This window comes from Lutzomyia longipalpis, chromosome 2 (assembly GCF_024334085.1).
Source record: "Lutzomyia longipalpis isolate SR_M1_2022 chromosome 2, ASM2433408v1".
Lineage (NCBI taxonomy): Eukaryota > Metazoa > Arthropoda > Insecta > Diptera > Psychodidae > Lutzomyia > Lutzomyia longipalpis.
This window is the reverse complement of record NC_074708.1, coordinates 5,695,040-5,714,010: the sequence shown is the minus strand read 5'-3', so window position 1 is coordinate 5,714,010 and position 18,971 is coordinate 5,695,040. Positions and strand designations below refer to the sequence as shown.

Below are 18,971 nucleotides of genomic sequence, written 5' to 3'. Positions count from 1 at the left end.
CTATCCAACCCTAAGGTTCTTTAATAATAATTTTTGCAATTATTTTAAAAGATTTTTCGTCTTTATTTCCGTTTTTTTTTAATATCTATTCCATTTTATTTTTTAATAATTTGAAATTTTTTTTTAAACGGATTTTTTAAAATTATTTTTTGTATTTAAAATTTCTTAATTTTGATAGGAAATCAATAAAAAGTTCTCTTAAGCAACTCCTTCAATTCAGAGTAATCTACCCAGTAAAGATTTAAAAAAATATATAAATTAAAACTAATAAATAATTCAGTCAATAGGTTTCTGTTATTCCAACAACATTCTTCAAAGAAAAATTAATTCATTCCCATAAAAAGACTACTTTCAATTAAAATCAAAAGCCTAGAAAAAAACATGCTGGCAAAACTAATTTGAAAAAATATTCAGATAAAGTATAGAGAGGTGGTGGGTTAAGTGTAGGTTTTAGCTCTTAAGGGTTTAGCTATGTTTAGCTGGTTTAACTTCTCACACATTCATCTCAAAATCAAGAAGGAAACTTCACCTTTATGTGACCTTTTTTTTTTACAAAAAATAAATATTTTCTCGGTATAAATTCATTCATTGCGACGAACAACGAATTTGCGATTTTCTTTTTGGAAAAAAAACGTTCGTCGGTTGAGGAAAAATTTTGATAAAGCAGTACGATCGATTTAACATTAAAATCTTGTGTTGAAAAAGAACGAAAAAGGAGTTTTTTTTTTTAATGAGTTCAACAAAAAGACAAAGACAACCAAAGGTGGAGTTCACCCCCAGATTTTTTTCTTTTAAACGAAACAATTTCTTTTTAATTTTTATTCTCACAACAAAAACGAGTCAAGGAGGTTAACAAAGAGATCTTCTACATAAAAAAATAAATAAATTCTCTAACAATCCTAAACACAATTTTGTCTTACAAACTTTTTTTTCTTTCTTTAAAAAAAAAACTAACAAACGGAAGACATTTAAAAAGGTAGAACAGAAAAAGGAAAAAAAAACATCTAACTCAGCTGAAAATGATGTTTTGTGAAGGAAAAAAAATAAAAGAATAACAAAAAGAAAAGAAAAATGAAGATGCTTCGAATTTATGATCAGTGAGGTGATCTTTAATGATCGCGATGAGGAATGATGATGCCAAAGCGTCTCACATGTTTAAAAAAAATCAATTTACTGTCTCTAGAAAATAAAACTAAAAGATTTTGATTTAAAAAGAAATTGAGAATCTATGATCGCAGATTTTTTTCATTGCAGAAAAGATCACCTGAAATGATACTCAATTTCTTTTTGCAGCAGTTTTTCTTTCTTCTTGAAGAATTGAAAGTTAAAAGAATTTGAAAAATTAAATAAAAAAAAATAAATTTAAAAGTTTTTATTAAAGAACGATCATTCGATATTTAAAGTTTTTATAACAAAAATAAATCCCTAAATATCAGAACAAAAATAATTTCTTAAAAAAATTGTTACAGTGATCACTCAATTGATCTTCTCAATGATCATTCAACTGAAATTAAGATAAATTATTTGCGGAAACTTCGTTTAACAGATAAATTCAATTTCAAAAATGATCAGATCACTTGTGTGATCAATGATCATTTAATTAATTTTATAACGATCATTTTAAATATTTAGGTCTAAAAGGCCCAAAAATTAAAAGCTTTCTTAAAATAATCAAAAATAATAAAATTCTTTTTGTAAAAAAAATTAAAGTCTTAACGATCGTTCATTCGATTGATCGTCATGGTGATCATACAATTTTTCAAAAGATCAAAAAATAAAAACCCCTAAAAGTGAATTCTAAGTTAATAATTTCTTTATAAAGTCAAGCTAACAATAGCGATCATATAGCTGATATTCAACCGATCTTTTCATGATCATCCAATAGATCTTTTATTAAATCATCAGAGTCAAATACAACCCACTTAAAATTCCTTCAAAAATAATTTAAAAGAAAAACTGCCGCATTGAAGAACCAACAAAAAAAAGACTAATAACAAAAAAATTAATCACAATGTCTGTGGCAATTGAAACGATCATGGGAATGATCATATAGGATGTTAAAACGTATTGTTTTTTTTTTCTTAATGAAGGAAATACCTTTTTTTGATTCATGCTTTTTTTCTAGCCCAATTTTCAATCTACAAATGATACTTTCGATCACGCCATCAGCCCTCTGTGTTGCACAGAGGTGTGGGTGGTGTGAGAGATCATGTGAATAGTGTGGGTAATTGAAAGATCAGAGAGGGTGTGCCTGCCTCCTCTTAGTGAACGCCGGCGTCCTCAGACATTGGGGTACGACTGCGACCGGGTTTGAGATCGGGACTAGTGGACAGGTGCGGTGTGGAACGTGCTGAGGTGCCGCCCGATGGTGGGGTGGCTTCTGGGGATTCAGATTCGCGAATTTCCGTAACACGCGATAGATCCCTATTGACGGTTTTTGAGCTGAGTACCCGTGGGCAGCGGGCTGCCCAGGATTTCCTCTGACCCGTCACCGATTGCTCCTGGAGGCAACGGAAGGCACGCGATGGAACAATTTCGTACTCATAGCGATCATCGGCATCATTCCAGGAATCATAGTATTCGGAATAATTGATTTCCTGCGGTGTTAGAGCAGGTGTTGAGTCAACCGTTGTATCCTCCTGCGATGAACCCATTACACTATCGAGATCCGCATCCTCCTGCAGGACTCTCTTAGCAGCTGCATGGAGCTTCTCAATGGGAACATTCCGCAGCATTCGTCCACGTTTCTGCATTAGCAAACTCTGCACGAGTTCACTAACAAGATTCTCATTGACACCCGTTGGGGATGTTGAGGATACCGACGATGACATACTCTCCTGATCTGTACTTGAACTCTTCTCAAGTGGCAGTGAAAGTCTCTTTCTTCGCTCCTCCATTGTTTCCGCCTCAGTGGCTGCATTGGGATTTGTACGACGCGTTATGGAAACATTGTGAACGATCTTTTTGGGTTTGTACGCTTTCGGTGCGGGGGCTTTGTCTTCTCCTCTGACTTCTGGACTTGCTTCCGCTCCACTAGCGTCCGTACATTCATCCTGAAGGAGTTTGAAGAGACGTGAATGTGTTGCAGCTCTCTGATAGCGGCTCATCTTCCGTAATTCAGGGAAGTTCTCTGACTCTGTATCCGATAGGGGACGACTTATGTCAGATGTAACGCCGGAATCTTCATCATCGGCGGATTCTTCAACTGAGGAACGATGAGATGAATTTCCGAGACGTCTAATTTCTCGCAGTGGTGGTGGATTAGCTGGTGGAGCCGTTGCAATGCTCTCAAATACATTTATACGTTCCTTAACGGATACTTTTGCTTCATCTTCTTCGGCTTTTTCGGCTTTTGGGCCTGGCAGTGTTTCTATCGGAATGATTTCCGGTTCTTCAATTTTTTCTTTATTGCCTTGTTCTGGCTTCTCTGGTTTATCTTCTTCTTCCTCTTCGCTATCTTCACTGTCTTTACTTTCTTCTTCTTCTTCGCTTTCATCTTTACTCTCATCTTCTTCACTTTCATCTTCACTTTCTTCTTCATCTGAAAACTTAGCTAATGATTGTTTTTCAATTGGTTCTATTGCCTCATCACAGATCTTCTTGACTTCGACTTCATCTTCTTTTATGTAAGACATTTTACCATTTTGTGGTTCTTGTGGGTAGATGATCTCAATTGAAAGAGATTTCGGATGAACGAAGCTATGATGAATAATTCTTTCTCTGATATATCGGATTTTCCTCACAATTTCCCCTTCACTCTCAGATACGTATTCAATCTCATATTCCGTTGAATCTTCATCTTCCGAAGACTCTTCATCTTCTTTAGCTTCAATCTTTTTCTCTTCTTTCTTCACCGGTGATTTTTCTTTTGAAGCATCTTTGTCTTTTTTCGAATCTTCTTCAACTTCTGTCTCTGTTACTTCCTCATACTCTGTTACTTCTTCATATTCAGTTACTTCCGTATTACTCTTGGTAATTGGCAGTGGTGATTTATCAACTTCATCTTCAGTCTCTGTAACATATTCATATTCAGTTTCTTCTTCAACTTCTTCATTCTTCCCATTTAAATTGGCAGTTGGGAAAGAAATGTCGTTGCATGTGCCGGATTTCTGTGTTTCCCCGAAGAATTTATCTCTCTTCATGGGCAGGGAAACACTAACAGACACCTCAGAGTCGGATTCATCAAATTCAAATCCACCTGAATTCCTCCTTTCTGCCGATGGTGTCTTACTGAGACCACCACGATCGATTGAACTAGCTCGCGATGGGATGCTAACTGTTACACTAACATCAGCATCAGATGAATTCCTCGTTTCACTATTCCCAACGTGAACTGTCGTGATTTCTTCATCATTTGACGATCTGCTGTAGGATAGTCTCAGTGGGAGTCTCACTGTTACCATATTTTCTTTTGCCTCCTCAAAATGCACTTCCTCCTCATCTTCACATGCAATCGTTGTGTCGGAATCACTAAATGTTGACCCGGATTCCGTATCATCGTGACTTGGTCTTCGCTTACTCCTCTCACTTTCCTCATAGATAACACTCAATTGATGTGGGATTATCTCATCATCCATCTCGGGCAAATCTTCATGATCAGTTTCTTGATTTTCTTCAGTTTCCTCTTCTTCCTCCTCCTCCTCCTCATCGGCATCTTCTTCATCTCCTGACTCATCAGCATAGACATTGATATCAGTTACGGATTTTATAGCTTGTAAACCTGCCTTGGAGGGACTCTGCGGGATCTGTTGTTGGCCCTTTTCCGTGGCTGAAGATGATGAAGATGAATCGAGATCATCTGAATCTTCATTAGTCATCTTCTCGTCGTCTCCAGAGTAGCGTTTATCGCTACCACTTAGATTCTTCTTCAAATCCTCCGTCCATGTGTTCTCCGGCTGATCTTCGGGCGTTGGTGTTACCACAATACTGGGAGTCCTTCGTAGCGAAGGCGTCTTCCGAGCTTGGTGCTCATCGTCGGAAATGGGAACAAATTGTTGGGGTACGTAGTACGGTGGGTAGCCGTAGTAGGGGTAGTAGGGATTGTAGCCCTGTGGTGGTGGAGCATAGAATCCACCCCAGTAGGCCCCACCCTCAGGCGGAATAGTCATTGGGGACGGTGGGTGTGGGTAGTACTGCCAATGGGGGTCATAGTAGTAGGGATATGGTGGGGGATAGGGTAGTGGTGAGGGATAAGTAGGGGAATCTTCAATGTCTGAGGCATCTGTGCCTTCGGCTACAAAAGAATGACAACGAATCCATGATGATTATGCGGTAATAAAATTTGAAGAAAAAAAAATTCATGAGATGAGGCAGATTGGATACAACGAGAAGATGCAACTATTGCGTATGGTTGAATTGCCCTCCTCAAGGATCCCAATTACTGCCAGATTAAAAGAAGATAGTAATGTATACTCTGTTCAAATTATCCTTGCACCGAGGCTCCACTGACTGAGTCGTTGTGACGTAATAGAATCGATGTAGCCAATCAGAAGGCTTGTCCGAATTTATTAGCCAATAAGAGAGCTACGAGATTCTTCTTCTTTTTCTTTTTAATTTCATTTATAATTATTTTGTAGGCGGAGCTTCAGTGCAAGTTTTGTTTGAATTGAGTTTAATTTGTTATCACAAAAACTGTGAGGATTCTCTGAAGCGATCGCTTTGGTGGAATTTTTTCTTCAACACAAGCTTAATGCTAAATTGATCTTGATTGCCCTAGGTATGCATAGAAAACGAGACTCTAACAATTTATATATTTTTTTCATTGATCAAATTCAGAAGAAAATTGAGAAAATGAAAAATCGGAATTCGTGAAAACAGTAAAATTTTTTGGCAAGAAGTTCAAACAATTCCATTCCATTATTTTTCTAGTTTTGTTTCATTCCTTGAGAAGTCTAGGTTTTTGCTAAGATGCAAGTTAGATTTAATTAGTTTTTATTTATTTCAAAAAATCATCCTAAAAATTGGAAATTAAGTAATTCAAATCTCAGCTAGGAAACTTAGTTCTTCCTGAGGAAAAGAAGTTCTTAATTTTTTTGTCTTAAAATCTATTTTTTAATTGTATTTAGTATTTGAAAAAAAACTGAAACAGGAGTGCTGATAGCAATCAACAGCCTACAATCTAAACACTGTTTCACGATAACTCTCTCTCTCTAATTAAAAGAAAAACTTTCCAAGAAAAATTAAAAAGATCAAAAGAAAACTATTTACAAAGAATAAGAAAAAAATGTGAAAAATTCAAATCTTTCATGTACAAGAATTCTGTTCTTTTTTTTCGTGCCAATCTAAAACCAATTTCATCCCTACCACGATTTTTTTAAAATAAATTTCATATTTTTAGCCCATTTTGTGTGAGTTTTGTGTGTTAAAGAATTATTTTAAGGGGGGTGGGGTGTAGTTGAAAAGAAAAGGAAAAAAACGGACACTTACCGGCATTCTCAGGAGTTGTCATTGCCTGGAGCATCTTGAAGGATCGACTTGGGATGGCACTTCCAGTGTAAATCTTCGGTTCTGGTACTTGCTGCTCACTTGGGTGAACGTAAACCTGGTTTTCTCCTGCGCCAATTATTTTTAAAGAAATAGATTTGATACATTTTTTAAAGGTTTCATTAAAATAAAATGCGCAAAAGGATGATTTTCTAACAATTTTTAATTTTTCATTGAAATTGAATTTTTCGTAGGGTGGCGGTAGGTCAATCGGTTAACGCTCCGATTTGATCATACCCAATATCGCCACGAAGCGGGTTCGATTCCCTGCTGGGTAGATTTTCTACCTTTCCTTGGCCAAGCGTTTCCTAATACCGGTTTCCTTCCCATTCCTCTCTTTCGCACAAAATAATTTGTGCACAGAGAAGTGCACACACACAAAAAATAAAAATCGCACAAAAAACAATCACACAAAATCAAAGTGAGTTCAATAGAACTTCACTCCACACAAAAACTGCGGGCGATATTGAATAAAAAGCCCCATAAAATCCCAACCCTTTACCTTTTGAATTTTTCGTTGCAGCAAAGGGGAATTTATTTGAATGAAAATTGATCAAAACTTTCTCAGAATAATTCTTCTTTCTCTAATTATTTGTTTAAGACAATTTAAGAATTGTATGTTTTGTTAAAATTAATAAATATATCGATGATCTTCAACAATTGCAAATATTTAAATTTTATTCAAAAATATTCGGAATATTTGGATTATTCTCAAGTATTCCAAATAAATCGAAAAAAAATCATGAAGAAATATTTACTAGAGAATAATCGTTTTTAAAAGACTTTTTTTTATTCATTTTGTTTTGCAAAATAAATCGATGATATTCGTCAACATTTAACTATTCGGAGATGTCACAAATATTCGGAATATTAACGCTCAATAGAAATTACTTAACGTCCCTTTTAATAACTTTTTCTTCGAAATATTCGTTTTCTTCAAAGAAAATTTGACAATGTTTGTTTATATTAAAGTTCATTAACAAATATTCGGAATTATAGTGAAATATTCGATAGAAAATAAAATAACTGCTTATTAAAACACGCATCTTAAGACTATCTCTTAAAAATTGTCATTTTTCTTGCAAAATTGTAATTTTATTTTGCAAAATAAATCGATGATATTCGACAAAATTGAACTATTCACAAATATTCGTAATATTCGCAAAAAACCCAAAATTTTCACCAGATAAAAACCCTTTGGATTCAAATAATAACTCTTAATTCAATACAAACCTTGATTGGGTTGGAAGACAGCTCTCTGTTGTGCAAATCGTGGATTTGCCCGCTGGACGGGACCTGCAAATGCAAAAAATCCTTTTACTTCTCAATTTTCCCAGAAAAGCTCTGAGCAAAAAAAAACTTTGTAAAAAAAACCTCTCGATTGAATTTAATAGTTTAATTTCAAATTATGATAGAGAAACTACTACAAAATGAAATGAATGTACCATGCACGACGGAGGAGAAAGAAAATTGCAAAAAGAATAAAGAAAACTAAATGAAGAGAATAGAGAATAGAATCAACCATCACCAAAAGCGCATACCCTGATTATCATAAGCTTGCCCTCCATCAGTCATATTTTGAAGCAATTTAAATGCTTTTGATGGTATCGCAGCACCGCGATATCTTGGATCTTCTTCGCTATGAAGGTATGTTTCTTGATCCACTAATTTTCGTCCAGAACCAATGAACAAGTTAATATTGAAAGATTTTTGATTTTCTCTTTAAATGGATCCTTTTTGAGGAATTTTTTTTTTGGGGGAACTCACCTTGATTCTTGACGCGATTCATGAGTGCTCGATCATTCTCTGTGAGTTGGAGTTTACGCAGTTGATTCTCATTCATGTCTGCCGGTCCGAGGGGGCGTGAGTAGTGTGGTTGTTGCAGTTCAGCCGGCCCAGTGTCCTCCTCGCTTGTCTGCCCATCAGCAATGGTGTCTGTCATCTTCTGCAGAATCCTGAAGGATTTTGACTGATTCGGTTGCACCCACTGCGGTGGTGGAGTCTGATTTGGCGGTGATCGTGGATCACTGAGGGGAAAACAAACCAAGATGATGCACAATGAAATTTGGAGCCAAGCTACAGTTAACAAAAAAGCATGTTTCTGCAACGAAAAATGCTCAGACATTGTGCCATGAATTTGTGACAGAGAATTAACAAAAAAAAAAGAAGTAAACTTACTATGTGGCAACATTATGGTCACAAATGCTAATAATAATATTTTGTAAATTGGCAAATTAACACAACATGATAACAATGATGTTGATTAAACGATTTTATGTAAAGGTTTTTTATGTTTAAAATAGCTTTAAAACAAAGTCAAGAACTCCGATACCTGAGTCTATGCTTAATGAAACGTAATTCAGCCTCTAAGGGACAGTCATGTATAAAAATTCTACAGTTTCCACTATGGAAGAATTAGCAAAGCATAAGCTTCCCTCTCGGCGTACGTTTGTTGTGCAACAACAACATTTGCTGCCCATAAATTGGTCCTTTGGACGGACTTACCTCCTGATCATGGTTGGTTGCTGTGAAATCGGACCGCGAACATTGAAGGAATTTTCCGGGGATTGCCCATCAATGCTAATTGGGATGATTCTCTGTCCTTGATTCTGCTGTTGCTGCTGTGCTGAAGTTCCTCCGTAGTTGTTGTAGCCTTGATCAACAAATTGATTTGGATTGTTGTAGGGAGAATACGCTGCAAAGACAAAAATCCTTGGTAAATGCTTCGAAAGAGAAGAAAAAAAAACTCCTTAAACATTACCTGGAGGAGAGTATGCTGTTGCAGGTGATTGGACATTGTTATACTGCTGTGTCACATTGTAGAATGGTTGTGGCCCGAAGCCAGGCGTCATGGGGGTTTTAGTTGGAGTTGGAGTCTGTTCCAACTGAATTGGGATAATTCTCTCTCTTGGATTTGTTGTTGTTTGATTCTGTTGCTGTTGGAAGTTCATCTGATTCAGGTGCTGCTGTAAGTTTGCCTGATGTTGCTGCTGCTGCAAGTTCACCTGATGTTGTTGCTGCTGCTGCTGCAAGTTGGCCTGATGCTGCTGCTGCTGCAAATTAATCTGATTCTGTTGTGCTGCCATTTGATTTGCAGGATGTTGCTTAGGCTCATCTCGATTCACCCATTCGGGCATTTCTTTCTGGATTATATTACGTGCCTGCATCCATGGGGGAGTTTGCTGATTCAGCAAATGTTGCCGATTTGCCATTTGATCCTCAACTGGTGGGATGTACAAACTTCCCAGTTGTGCCTACAACCACATTTCCACATAAATTTACATCAACAACACGAAAACAATCATTTATTTCAACTCCAAACTTACATTCCTCTGTGGAGGAGACTGTGGTGGCTCCTGCCTTACCGGACTCGCAGCTCTGTGATTCTGATTTGTGTTCTGATTTTTGAGCACAATCCTCACTGGGCTGGATTCCTTCTGTGCCACATTGTTGTACACCGTAAGAGGTGGTTCCTGCTGTTGTGATTTTACAGGGCTTGGTGGCTGCTGTGCCTGTGGACGTTGTGCTGGAGGACTGGCAGATCTAACTGGGCTAGGTCTCTTGGGAGCCATATTAACTGGACTTGTGGGCTTTTGGCTAATCTGTGGCTTCTGCACGTCAGCCCTTGTGGTTGGAACTGTTGCTCTATCCACCTGATCGTTATTCACCTGCTTGGGAGGAGCTGCAAAAAAAACACATAAAGCATAAAAAGATTTAAATAAAGTTTTTCTTTGCGAAAAATTCGAAAGATAAAACATTTATGTTGCAACGACATAGAAAGCATAAAGAGGAAGAGACTTCTCACATTGAGTGGTGGATTGCTGAGGTGCCATGGGACTTATCGATCTCTCCTTGCGATACTCCTCAACCCAAAAGTCATCTTTTGGTTGTGGCTTTGGAGTTGGTCGCAGATTAGCCATGGGATTTGGTGGAATTTTAATTTCTGGTCGACAGCCGAATGGGGGTGGTTCAAAGGACTGCGGGGACTTTCGTTCAGGGGTTTTGTTACCATTGACGCCATTCTGGGTGCTCAGCTTGGCCTGCGGTGGTGGCGGTGGCGGCGGCTGTGGTGGTCCACATGGGAAGACCTGGACGGGCATTCCAGAGGGTAGGACTGGTGGTGTGGGTGGTTGAACTCCTGGTGTGTTTGGCTGCAGTGGAATGAAAATAATTTATTCGACATCCTTTTTTTTGTTTCAGATCCATCGTGAAGAGCTCGAGAGCTTCCATACCTGTGCCAATGGAGACATCTTGGGCACCCCAGTAACTCCCTCTGAGCAAGCATTTCGCGATATTCGCTTTGCCATTCGCGGGGATTTAATTTGCGACAAATCAATTCCTCCCGGTGTGTACGTGAAGGGCTTCTTATCCTTCGTCATCATGGCATTCTGGACACATGCCGGTGGCTCCGGTGGTAGCTGCAAGAGTTTTTAAGTAAATTTGCTGAGTCAACAGGTCCCTCCGCGCGCGATCTCTCAACAAGCCAGACTTGACAAAATCTCTATGCGGGACTTTATTTGAGTGTTCAGTGAGTCAATTTGGCAACAAGCCAGGAAGACATCTCTGAATTTTCTTTTTTTTTCACATGTGTAGCATCTCTTCATCTCACAAATACTCTGCACGATTTTCAACACCATGTGCAGGTACTTCTTTGCATTCAAAATGAATCTCCTTCTCTGGGTAATTCCAGGAGTGTGAGTAATTTATGTTCAAGTTTTCCGCAAAATGTTATGTAATGCAGAATGATGTATAGAATTTGCAGAAATAAACATTTAAATGTTTGCCAGAAGAAATAAAGAAATAATATTTAAGACTTCTCGTTAAATGTGAGTTGTGGAGGTTTAATCTCAAGGGGTGTTCATCTGGTAATTATATGTGGGGAATTTAACCGAATATTGTGGAATAATTACGAATATTAAATCCAAAGAAATAAGAATATTTTCCGGTGTAATTTGAGGAGAATATTAAACGAGTTAATCACATTTCGATCTCATTTTCTGCATTCTAACCAAGTTTAGAGCAGTTAATTTATCCGATTTATACGTTTTTTCATTACATTTTTAATAGAATTTTGAATTATATTTATTTTGCTGTTTTGATCCTTTTATCGCTTTTACTGTTTTATCGAAAGAATAATATTTTTTTAAACATTTTGTTTTATATGAAAAACAAATATTAATAATATATTCTATTGATTAAATGAGCAGATTCAGAACAACATTACTAAATTTTAAAATAAAAATCTTTCCCAGAATCTTCACAAACATTGTGAATAAATAAGGAAAATAATTTTTTCTTCTCCAAATAACTGAGTCTCTCTTCTTAAGAATAATAAGAAAGACCTTAATGTTCTATTTAGTAGAATATTCCCAAAGAACCTGCATGAGATATTTCCAATAAAGTGCTGTGAGAAATCTTTAGAACATAAAGAACCCGTTGCAGAAGATTCCGCTAAGAATCAGCACGCGTCCAAAAAAACTTTTATTAAAATTCGTTTTGCTTTTGCATCATCATTAGCATCTTGTGTGAGATCTTTCGATTAAATTCTGAAAGGTGCTAAGAAGAATCTTCATCTTGAGCATCTCAGCGGTGGCGAAGAAAAAAAAACTCACTGAATCATCGATTTATTCTGTGTGTGGGCGAATCACCTCACGGAAATATAATTTCTACGAACGTTGGAGGTTTTTCTTAGAAGAAGATTTTTTCTTTAAAGAAATTTTTCTTACCTGTGTCTGAAGTCGCGTCGCCGGAATACCTCCCATGATGGGTGGTGGTGGTGGCGGAGGGGCCCCGTAGCTGCAATAAAAAAGGCAACATTTAATAAAGTCTTGCATGATTTCCACGAAGTAATTTACAAGATTAATTGTTGCTGCAACTTTGTTGCCACTGTGATTTTGTGGATTTGCATATGGAAAAAAGTGGCTTTTCCACGCGCCGTATTTCATTGACCCAATTTTCCCCATCTAATGTAGAAGCCCCCAAGACATCCAATGTGCCTCTGTCACGCACATTTTCCACAAAATAACTTTTCCTTGCTTTCAGTGAGAAAAAATACTTTCGTAGCTATAAAAATTCTCCGTGGTGAGAAAAACTGAAGAGAGAATGTAAAAGAAAATGGGAAAAAGGTCCTCGAGGAAAGTTAAAAATTTCTCTACTCAATGGACGTTGCAGTACGAAAAAAATTGTAACGTGCCTCCAATGCTAAAAGCTCGGGGTTTGCGTGTCATTGAGAATGTATTTTAGGTGATTCAATAAAAATAGACGTTGTTTGAGGAAGTTCTGTGCGAGGAAAAAGAAATGTTTAGACATTATTGATGGGTCTCACATGAAAATTAATTGGTGACGAATGAAAGATCGGTACGAGAAAATATTGTTCACGGATAAATAGTTGGGGCCAAGAGGGAATGTCTTGAATCAACAATTTACCATCGAATATAATTCTTCCTCTATTTACCATCTCTGGTGGGCAAATATCTTTGGGATTACATCATGAAAAAAAAATGGATCAGAGACTTCTCCAAAAGCTCTCATAAATCTCCATGTCAATTGTTCAGCTTATTTTGACTTCGCAACAAGAACACAAGAAGTCTCTCTCTGAGAATTCTACCCAAGAATTCTTCTTGGAAAGAGTCTTATTTTCTATTTATTTATTCCTCCAAAGTCTGTGAGAATGAATATAATTTAAAATATCTCAAGCGTGCAAGAAGTTGTGCGACATTTTTCTAAATAATATTTTTTTTTATTTCAATGGGAAAATTTCTTTCACTCGACGTAGAGCAAAGTCTAGCTTTTCCACGGCTCCGTGCCTCTTTGGCAGCATTCTCATGCGGGATCTCTTGCGGAGGCGGCAGTGACCACCATACAATGCGTGAACATCGCTCTGGGTGGGAGTGAAATGTAAAAATATTGCTATATTTTCTATAACATCCACACATTGCCTTACAATGCTTCATCAGCGTTCAATTTGTGTATCTTTTCTATAAACATCTCGACGCAATTGTAAGAGACGCCTCGCATTGCCTGTCAGGCATTTTACATTATTATGAGATGAGAAATGCTTTTCCTTTTCATTGTCTGTGTTGTGATTCAATTGACTTTTGATCGAGTACTTACCTGGATGACCCGGCTGTGAGATTTTTTATTGTTAATGCTTTTTGCAAGACATTATAGGGTATCTCAACATGCATTATTTAAAATCATTTGAGACTCTGTAAAACGAACTTTTACCTCCTTCATCTAAATTAAATGATCAAACGTCTTAAGACTTAAGGAAAGGTTCAAAATAATTTTTGGAAGTTTGAGCAGTTTTCTGACTTATATTTTTGGGATAATTCTGCTTAAAAAGAAATAGTTTTTTTATCATCTAAAATTTCAATCTCTAACTATTCAAGTTTTTATGCAATTTGTTGCTGTAGATTTTTTGAAATCAATTGACCATTCCTAATGAAGTTTTTAGCTTTTTTAGCTGTGAGGGCTGTGAGTGAGATTCTTTCTTTTAAATTGATCAAAGTCCAACCGATATATTCATAGAAAATTTCTACGTTCAACCTGCAATACTCTATAATCTGCAATCACTTCAGAGATCACAAAGGTCGCATTTTTCCAGCGAAATTTACTTACTAAAGTCAAAAATTCTCTCTCTTGCGATTTTATTGATAGAGATTTCATTAAAAATGCTGAATAAATTAAAGGTTTTCGTGGTTTTCGCTCTTAATTTGCAAATAACGTTACCGTTGGACTTCTTGGAACAATCTTAAATATCTCTGCAGTGAATTTCTTGCTTTTTTTGCAGTGATTTTCTGTTTATGCTGATTTTTTTTCGTGCGCATAAATTTCTCTGGAAGAAATACATTTTGGCTGGTGCGAGTTTATTGACTCTGCAAAAAATAATCGTGCTTTATTGGAAAGTCAGTTTTATTTATAACTGATCATTTCTCGTGATTTCCTGAATTATAATTCTATTTTTAACGTAAAAATTTCTTAGGAAAATATTCTATTTTGTAGAAGATTTTACGGCTGTAGGATCGTGAAAATCATCCCACGAGTTTTCGTGAAAAATAGGCGAGGAACAGTCTTTTGTAGGAAAAATAGAATTTCCAAAAGAAGTTTTCGCAGTTTTCGTGTAGGAAGTTCAAGTAATTTTCCGGATAATCTAAAAATGCCCAAAAGTAATTAAATGCTCTCTCTCTCGAAAAAATCATAATATGCTCCACTCAATGTTTTTCCATGGAGATATTTTAAGAAGAAAAAAGTTCATTGCCATGCGCGTGCTCAAGATCACGATTTTTATATATAATTCTGTTTCTTTCAGTATATTCTATTCTTAACGGAAAGTTGTGACGCACGATCAATGCTGTGATCAGTGAAAGATTTTAAATTCTAGCACCTTCCAAAATTGATTTTCCTCTTCTAATGCATCGCACCGACACTCTCACCATATACAAATGACCAGAAGATCGGTAAGATCACGCTGCGTATAAACCATCCAGAAGTTCCTTTTGAGATTTATGTGAGAAAATCCATCAGCTGAACTCCATCTCTAAATTTATCTCGCTGTACCCATTATGAATTCCTCTATAATTGGAAAGAGATCACACAGAGGTGTTTTTCTTTGTTTACGATCACGGAGGAATTATTTTGAGTGGATATGACTCACATTGTGAGGTATTTTTGGGGGAATTGCGGTGGCAAAGTTGCACATTTTGAGTTTTGCGACACAATAAATGAGACAAAATGCATTCCAACCGACATTTTCTCCCTCTGGGGCAGAAGAGTGGTGTGACTCAACCCTTTTTTGCCATTTTTTCAAGCAAAAAAAAAAATAGTTTCTGTACGATCATTCTGCACTCGCAGTCGGTGGTCGTGCGCGTTGTATTTCCTTTGCCGGAAATAGCACGGTGAGCTGGGTGAATGGAGTTTGTGCGGGGTATGTGGTGCTGTGAAAATGGTTAATGGAGCTGCAAAGTGGCATTGGATGAAGATCATTGAAACATCTGCTCGTGCGCTGGAGTTCCCGCGCAATTGTCGCGGAACTTGATCACGCATTCCCATATTTGGGAAAGCATTTCACTCTCAATTTATCGACTCTTGGAGTTTTTTTTTATTTTTAAAATTTAATTGTTATTTTTTTAACCTTGATAGCCGCCAATCTGGCGATCAGGCAACTCACACGATCACCTCGCGAATGCGAATTGTGATTTATTGTCACTTCCGAATGGATCCTCCTCATAAGCCAGAAAGCTGCGCTCACACCATTTTTTTTCTCAGTCTCAGCAGCGGATTATTTCATTCTAAAATTGTCCATGACGCAATTGTTTAACTTCTTCTCTATTTACTTCATTTTTTTTCATCTTCTTATTTCTTTTATTTATTCCTTCGCTCCGCATTTGCCCGAACAATGACCATTTTTTGCAATCTTGTTGTCTCGGAAAATGGATTGTATATATTTTTAATTCTCAGGATTGCGGAGAGAAATACCAAAGTGAAGAAGACACAAAAGAAATTGGACTAGAGATCCGATATTTTTCGTGATTTTTTAATCAATTATTTATTGAAATTTTTATTAAATGAATGGATTCAAGATTTTGAAATCATAGATTGAAAAAAAAAATTATACAAAAAACCGCTAAAAGTTTGTAGGGGTTTTTTATTAACCTTTCGTATGCCAGCGTACAGTTCTGACCTCAGAGTATTTGTGATATTTTTCAATTAATAATTTTGTCAATTTTTCATTTTGAAATGTTTTGTTTTTGTTCAGAGAAAATACATAAAAGAGTAGTAGGATTATTACTGAACAGAAGTTAATAAAAACTTAAAGAAAATAGCATAAAATCATAAAATAACGAATAATTTTGAGCACGCCATTCGAAGTAAACTTTTCACGGTTAGTTTTACACTTTTAAAAACACTCTCTCTTTTTAGATCATTGCTGAACATTTGAACTTTAATTTTATTGCCTAAGAAATGCCTCTAAATTACTGTTTTTGTTGAAAAATTATTGAAATCTATTAAATATAAATATTTATAAAAATAATTTAGAATTTATGAAAATGTTTACAATAGGGCTTCAATCCATTAAAATGTTTAAAATAATAAAAGTAACAAAATAATAAAGAAATTGTAAAAATCCTACGACCAATTGGGGAAAATTTTTCAAAGGCACTGACTATATTTATTACACATCGTGTAAAAAAATATTTTTTGGTATTCTAACTATTCTTTTATAAATTAAAGATCAAAAGAAATTCGAAATTAGAAATTTGGAATATTTTTTTTTTAACATTAAAAGACCATTTTAGTTCAAAAAATAACCCGAATTGACACAACTGTTATTTTCTTCACCTTGGCGTACGAAAGGTTAACATTAAAAGTTCAACCAAAATAAAGAGAAGCACAAAAAGATAAAATGAGTTGAATTTACATCCAGCAGTACAAGGAATACATTCAGCAAAGTCCGATTCCTTTTGGGTCCAACATTTTTTACACACATAATGTAGGTACTTTTGCAGCCGCGATGGAGATCTCTTTTCCAAGAAATCCATAATATATTTTTGTAAATCCTACCCCATGTAAGATCACTCTGTCTGCATTTAAATGATCACATTAACACCCAACCAACATGGGTTATTTTTTTTTAATCGTTTCCTTTTCTTACCGAAAAATTGCAAAGCAATAAAAGACATGTTGCGTAACTTATTCAAAAAGAAAAGAAATAATTCCCCCCGAAAAGATCAACTAATTACGCATGAATTTGCAAGAAATTATTTGGAATCTGTGTGATGCATTCGAAAAATTTCACTTTCACGTCTTTAAAGCTCATCTGAGAGTAGTTTTTGTTGTTGGTTGGAACGAAAGTGAAGATCGGAAGTTGAAAATGTCCGTATTATGTCGTAATGCATTATGTATGGGTGTTGCATTAATTTGTTCATCTCGCATAGATTGAGGTGCAATTGAAGGGCACTTTATTAACCGCGAGGAAATTTAATCTTCCACGTCTTATATCATATTTTTTTTGTTTGCTTTAATTGTCTTCCCATGGAAATAATTCGCTCTGCACAATCTCGAGAATGCACATCAGAGATGATCATGGGAATAAATATCTAGAGCTGGTAGCACAAAATGCATTATATTCGTTTTATCGTTCCACTAGAGCATCGTTTTTGTGCTCTACAACAGAGTGGATGTTTTTTTTCTCCATCAAATCATTTTCCGAATGTAATATAAATTTTATTTCCATGGAGGAAATAAATGGAAGGTATGTATTTAGCATAAGAAATTGTTTCTTTATGGAATTCGATGGAATTGAAGTCAGAGATTAGTTTGCAATATTGATCTTTGCAAATTCCGCGGGATGCGATAGCGCGCAAAATAGCTAGAGGTGAATGAAATTTCAAGGATCACGTTGGGAATAATTAGCAACACTCACCCATCACGGGGATTTTCCACGAGAGACGTTATGTTGAATCCTTTGTCTTCGTGCACAAGGTACTCTGGTAGAGCCTGAATGATCGTATTGGCTTTGTCATTGTACGATCCCAGCATTTCGCGATATTTTGAGTAAACCAGCCTCTTCATTTGCGGATTGGGCACAGGTTGTTGTTGCAGTGTTGTCGTCATTCTGGCGGCTTTCCTTTGCTAGCACACAATGCAACACTAATCTCTCACGAAGGGCAACCAAGAGAAAGAAAAAAACCATACACGGAGGAAATTCCTCAACTATGATTCACTGTCGGTGAATGTTGCCGAAAAAAGATGCTACACACAACCTCGAGGGCAAACACAGACGGATGGTGGAGAAGAAAAAAAATAAATGAGCAGCAAACTCAATGAGAGCTTGCCCTACCGTCTAGCACGATCGTCAGCAAGTGACTGGAGGAGATCGCTGCTATGCTTTGACTCCAACATTACTCCAAAAGCATAACACGATCACCCAACCACAGATCCCCGCCATAGCACGCATTCGGCAGTGTCAAGTTTACACCGCGATGCCTCTGCGCGCGGAGGAAGCACTTGGTACAGAGTGAGGGAAACAAGATCTGCAATCGCTGGACACGATCATTAATACCCCAATATGTGCGCAAAAGAGATTTCCCTTCTTTGCCAGCTTGCATTGTGGTGCGAACTTTACGACTCTTCTCGGAAATCCTCCGCAATGTGTGTGCAAAATTCGCGCATTTTAGAAATCGCATCCACACACGGCTAAATCGTGGCAATTAACCCATGTGCAAGAACGGTCAGTACGGTGCCAATGGACGCTGGCACGCAATTTTGCCATCATATTTTAGCATCATCCCCCTTGGAGATTGCAATATAAAATGCCAACCCGCACATAGTGATGGCTATAAATAAAAGCCAATCCGTCCGTATCCCCAGTACATCCCTCCATAATTAACATTTTATTGCATAAGGAAAAGTATACCTTCGTGTAGGTTCTTTTTTTCTACACAAAAGGAGGTGGATGGATGTTAAATGGAATTTGTAGAGCTGAA

General features: G+C 36.6%; 1 protein-coding gene across 1 annotated transcript; it reads right to left on the bottom strand.

Annotated features, from left to right (window-relative positions):
* Positions 1–93: 93 nt before the first annotated feature.
* LOC129788374 (uncharacterized) lies at positions 94–18,406 on the bottom strand. The gene is made up of 13 exons (XM_055824349.1): positions 17,909–18,406; positions 12,210–12,279; positions 10,716–10,901; positions 10,289–10,634; positions 9,810–10,165; positions 9,245–9,737; positions 8,989–9,178; positions 8,816–8,887; positions 8,251–8,510; positions 8,025–8,147; positions 7,717–7,779; positions 6,427–6,552; positions 94–5,245 (listed from the first exon to the last, which is right to left on the bottom strand). Exons 1-13 carry the CDS (start codon positions 18,097–18,099, stop codon positions 2,262–2,264), a joined length of 5,460 nt encoding a protein of 1,819 aa, XP_055680324.1. The 5' UTR covers positions 18,100–18,406; the 3' UTR covers positions 94–2,261.
* Positions 18,407–18,971: the final 565 nt, after the last annotated feature.

What these genes read in the sequence shown, in the direction of transcription:
- LOC129788374 (XM_055824349.1), bottom strand. Translation starts at nt 18,099, where the DNA reads ATGACGACAACACTGCAACAACAACCTGTGCCCAATCCGCAAATGAAG. An exon ending in AGATGTCTCCATTGGCACAG is followed by an intron (nt 10,635 to 10,715) that starts GTATGGAAGCTC and finishes ATTCCACTGCAG; the next exon opens with CCAAACACACCAGGAGTTCA. An exon ending in GAATCGCGTCAAGAATCAAG is followed by an intron (nt 8,148 to 8,250) that starts GTGAGTTCCCCC and finishes GACGAAAATTAG; the next exon opens with TGGATCAAGAAACATACCTT.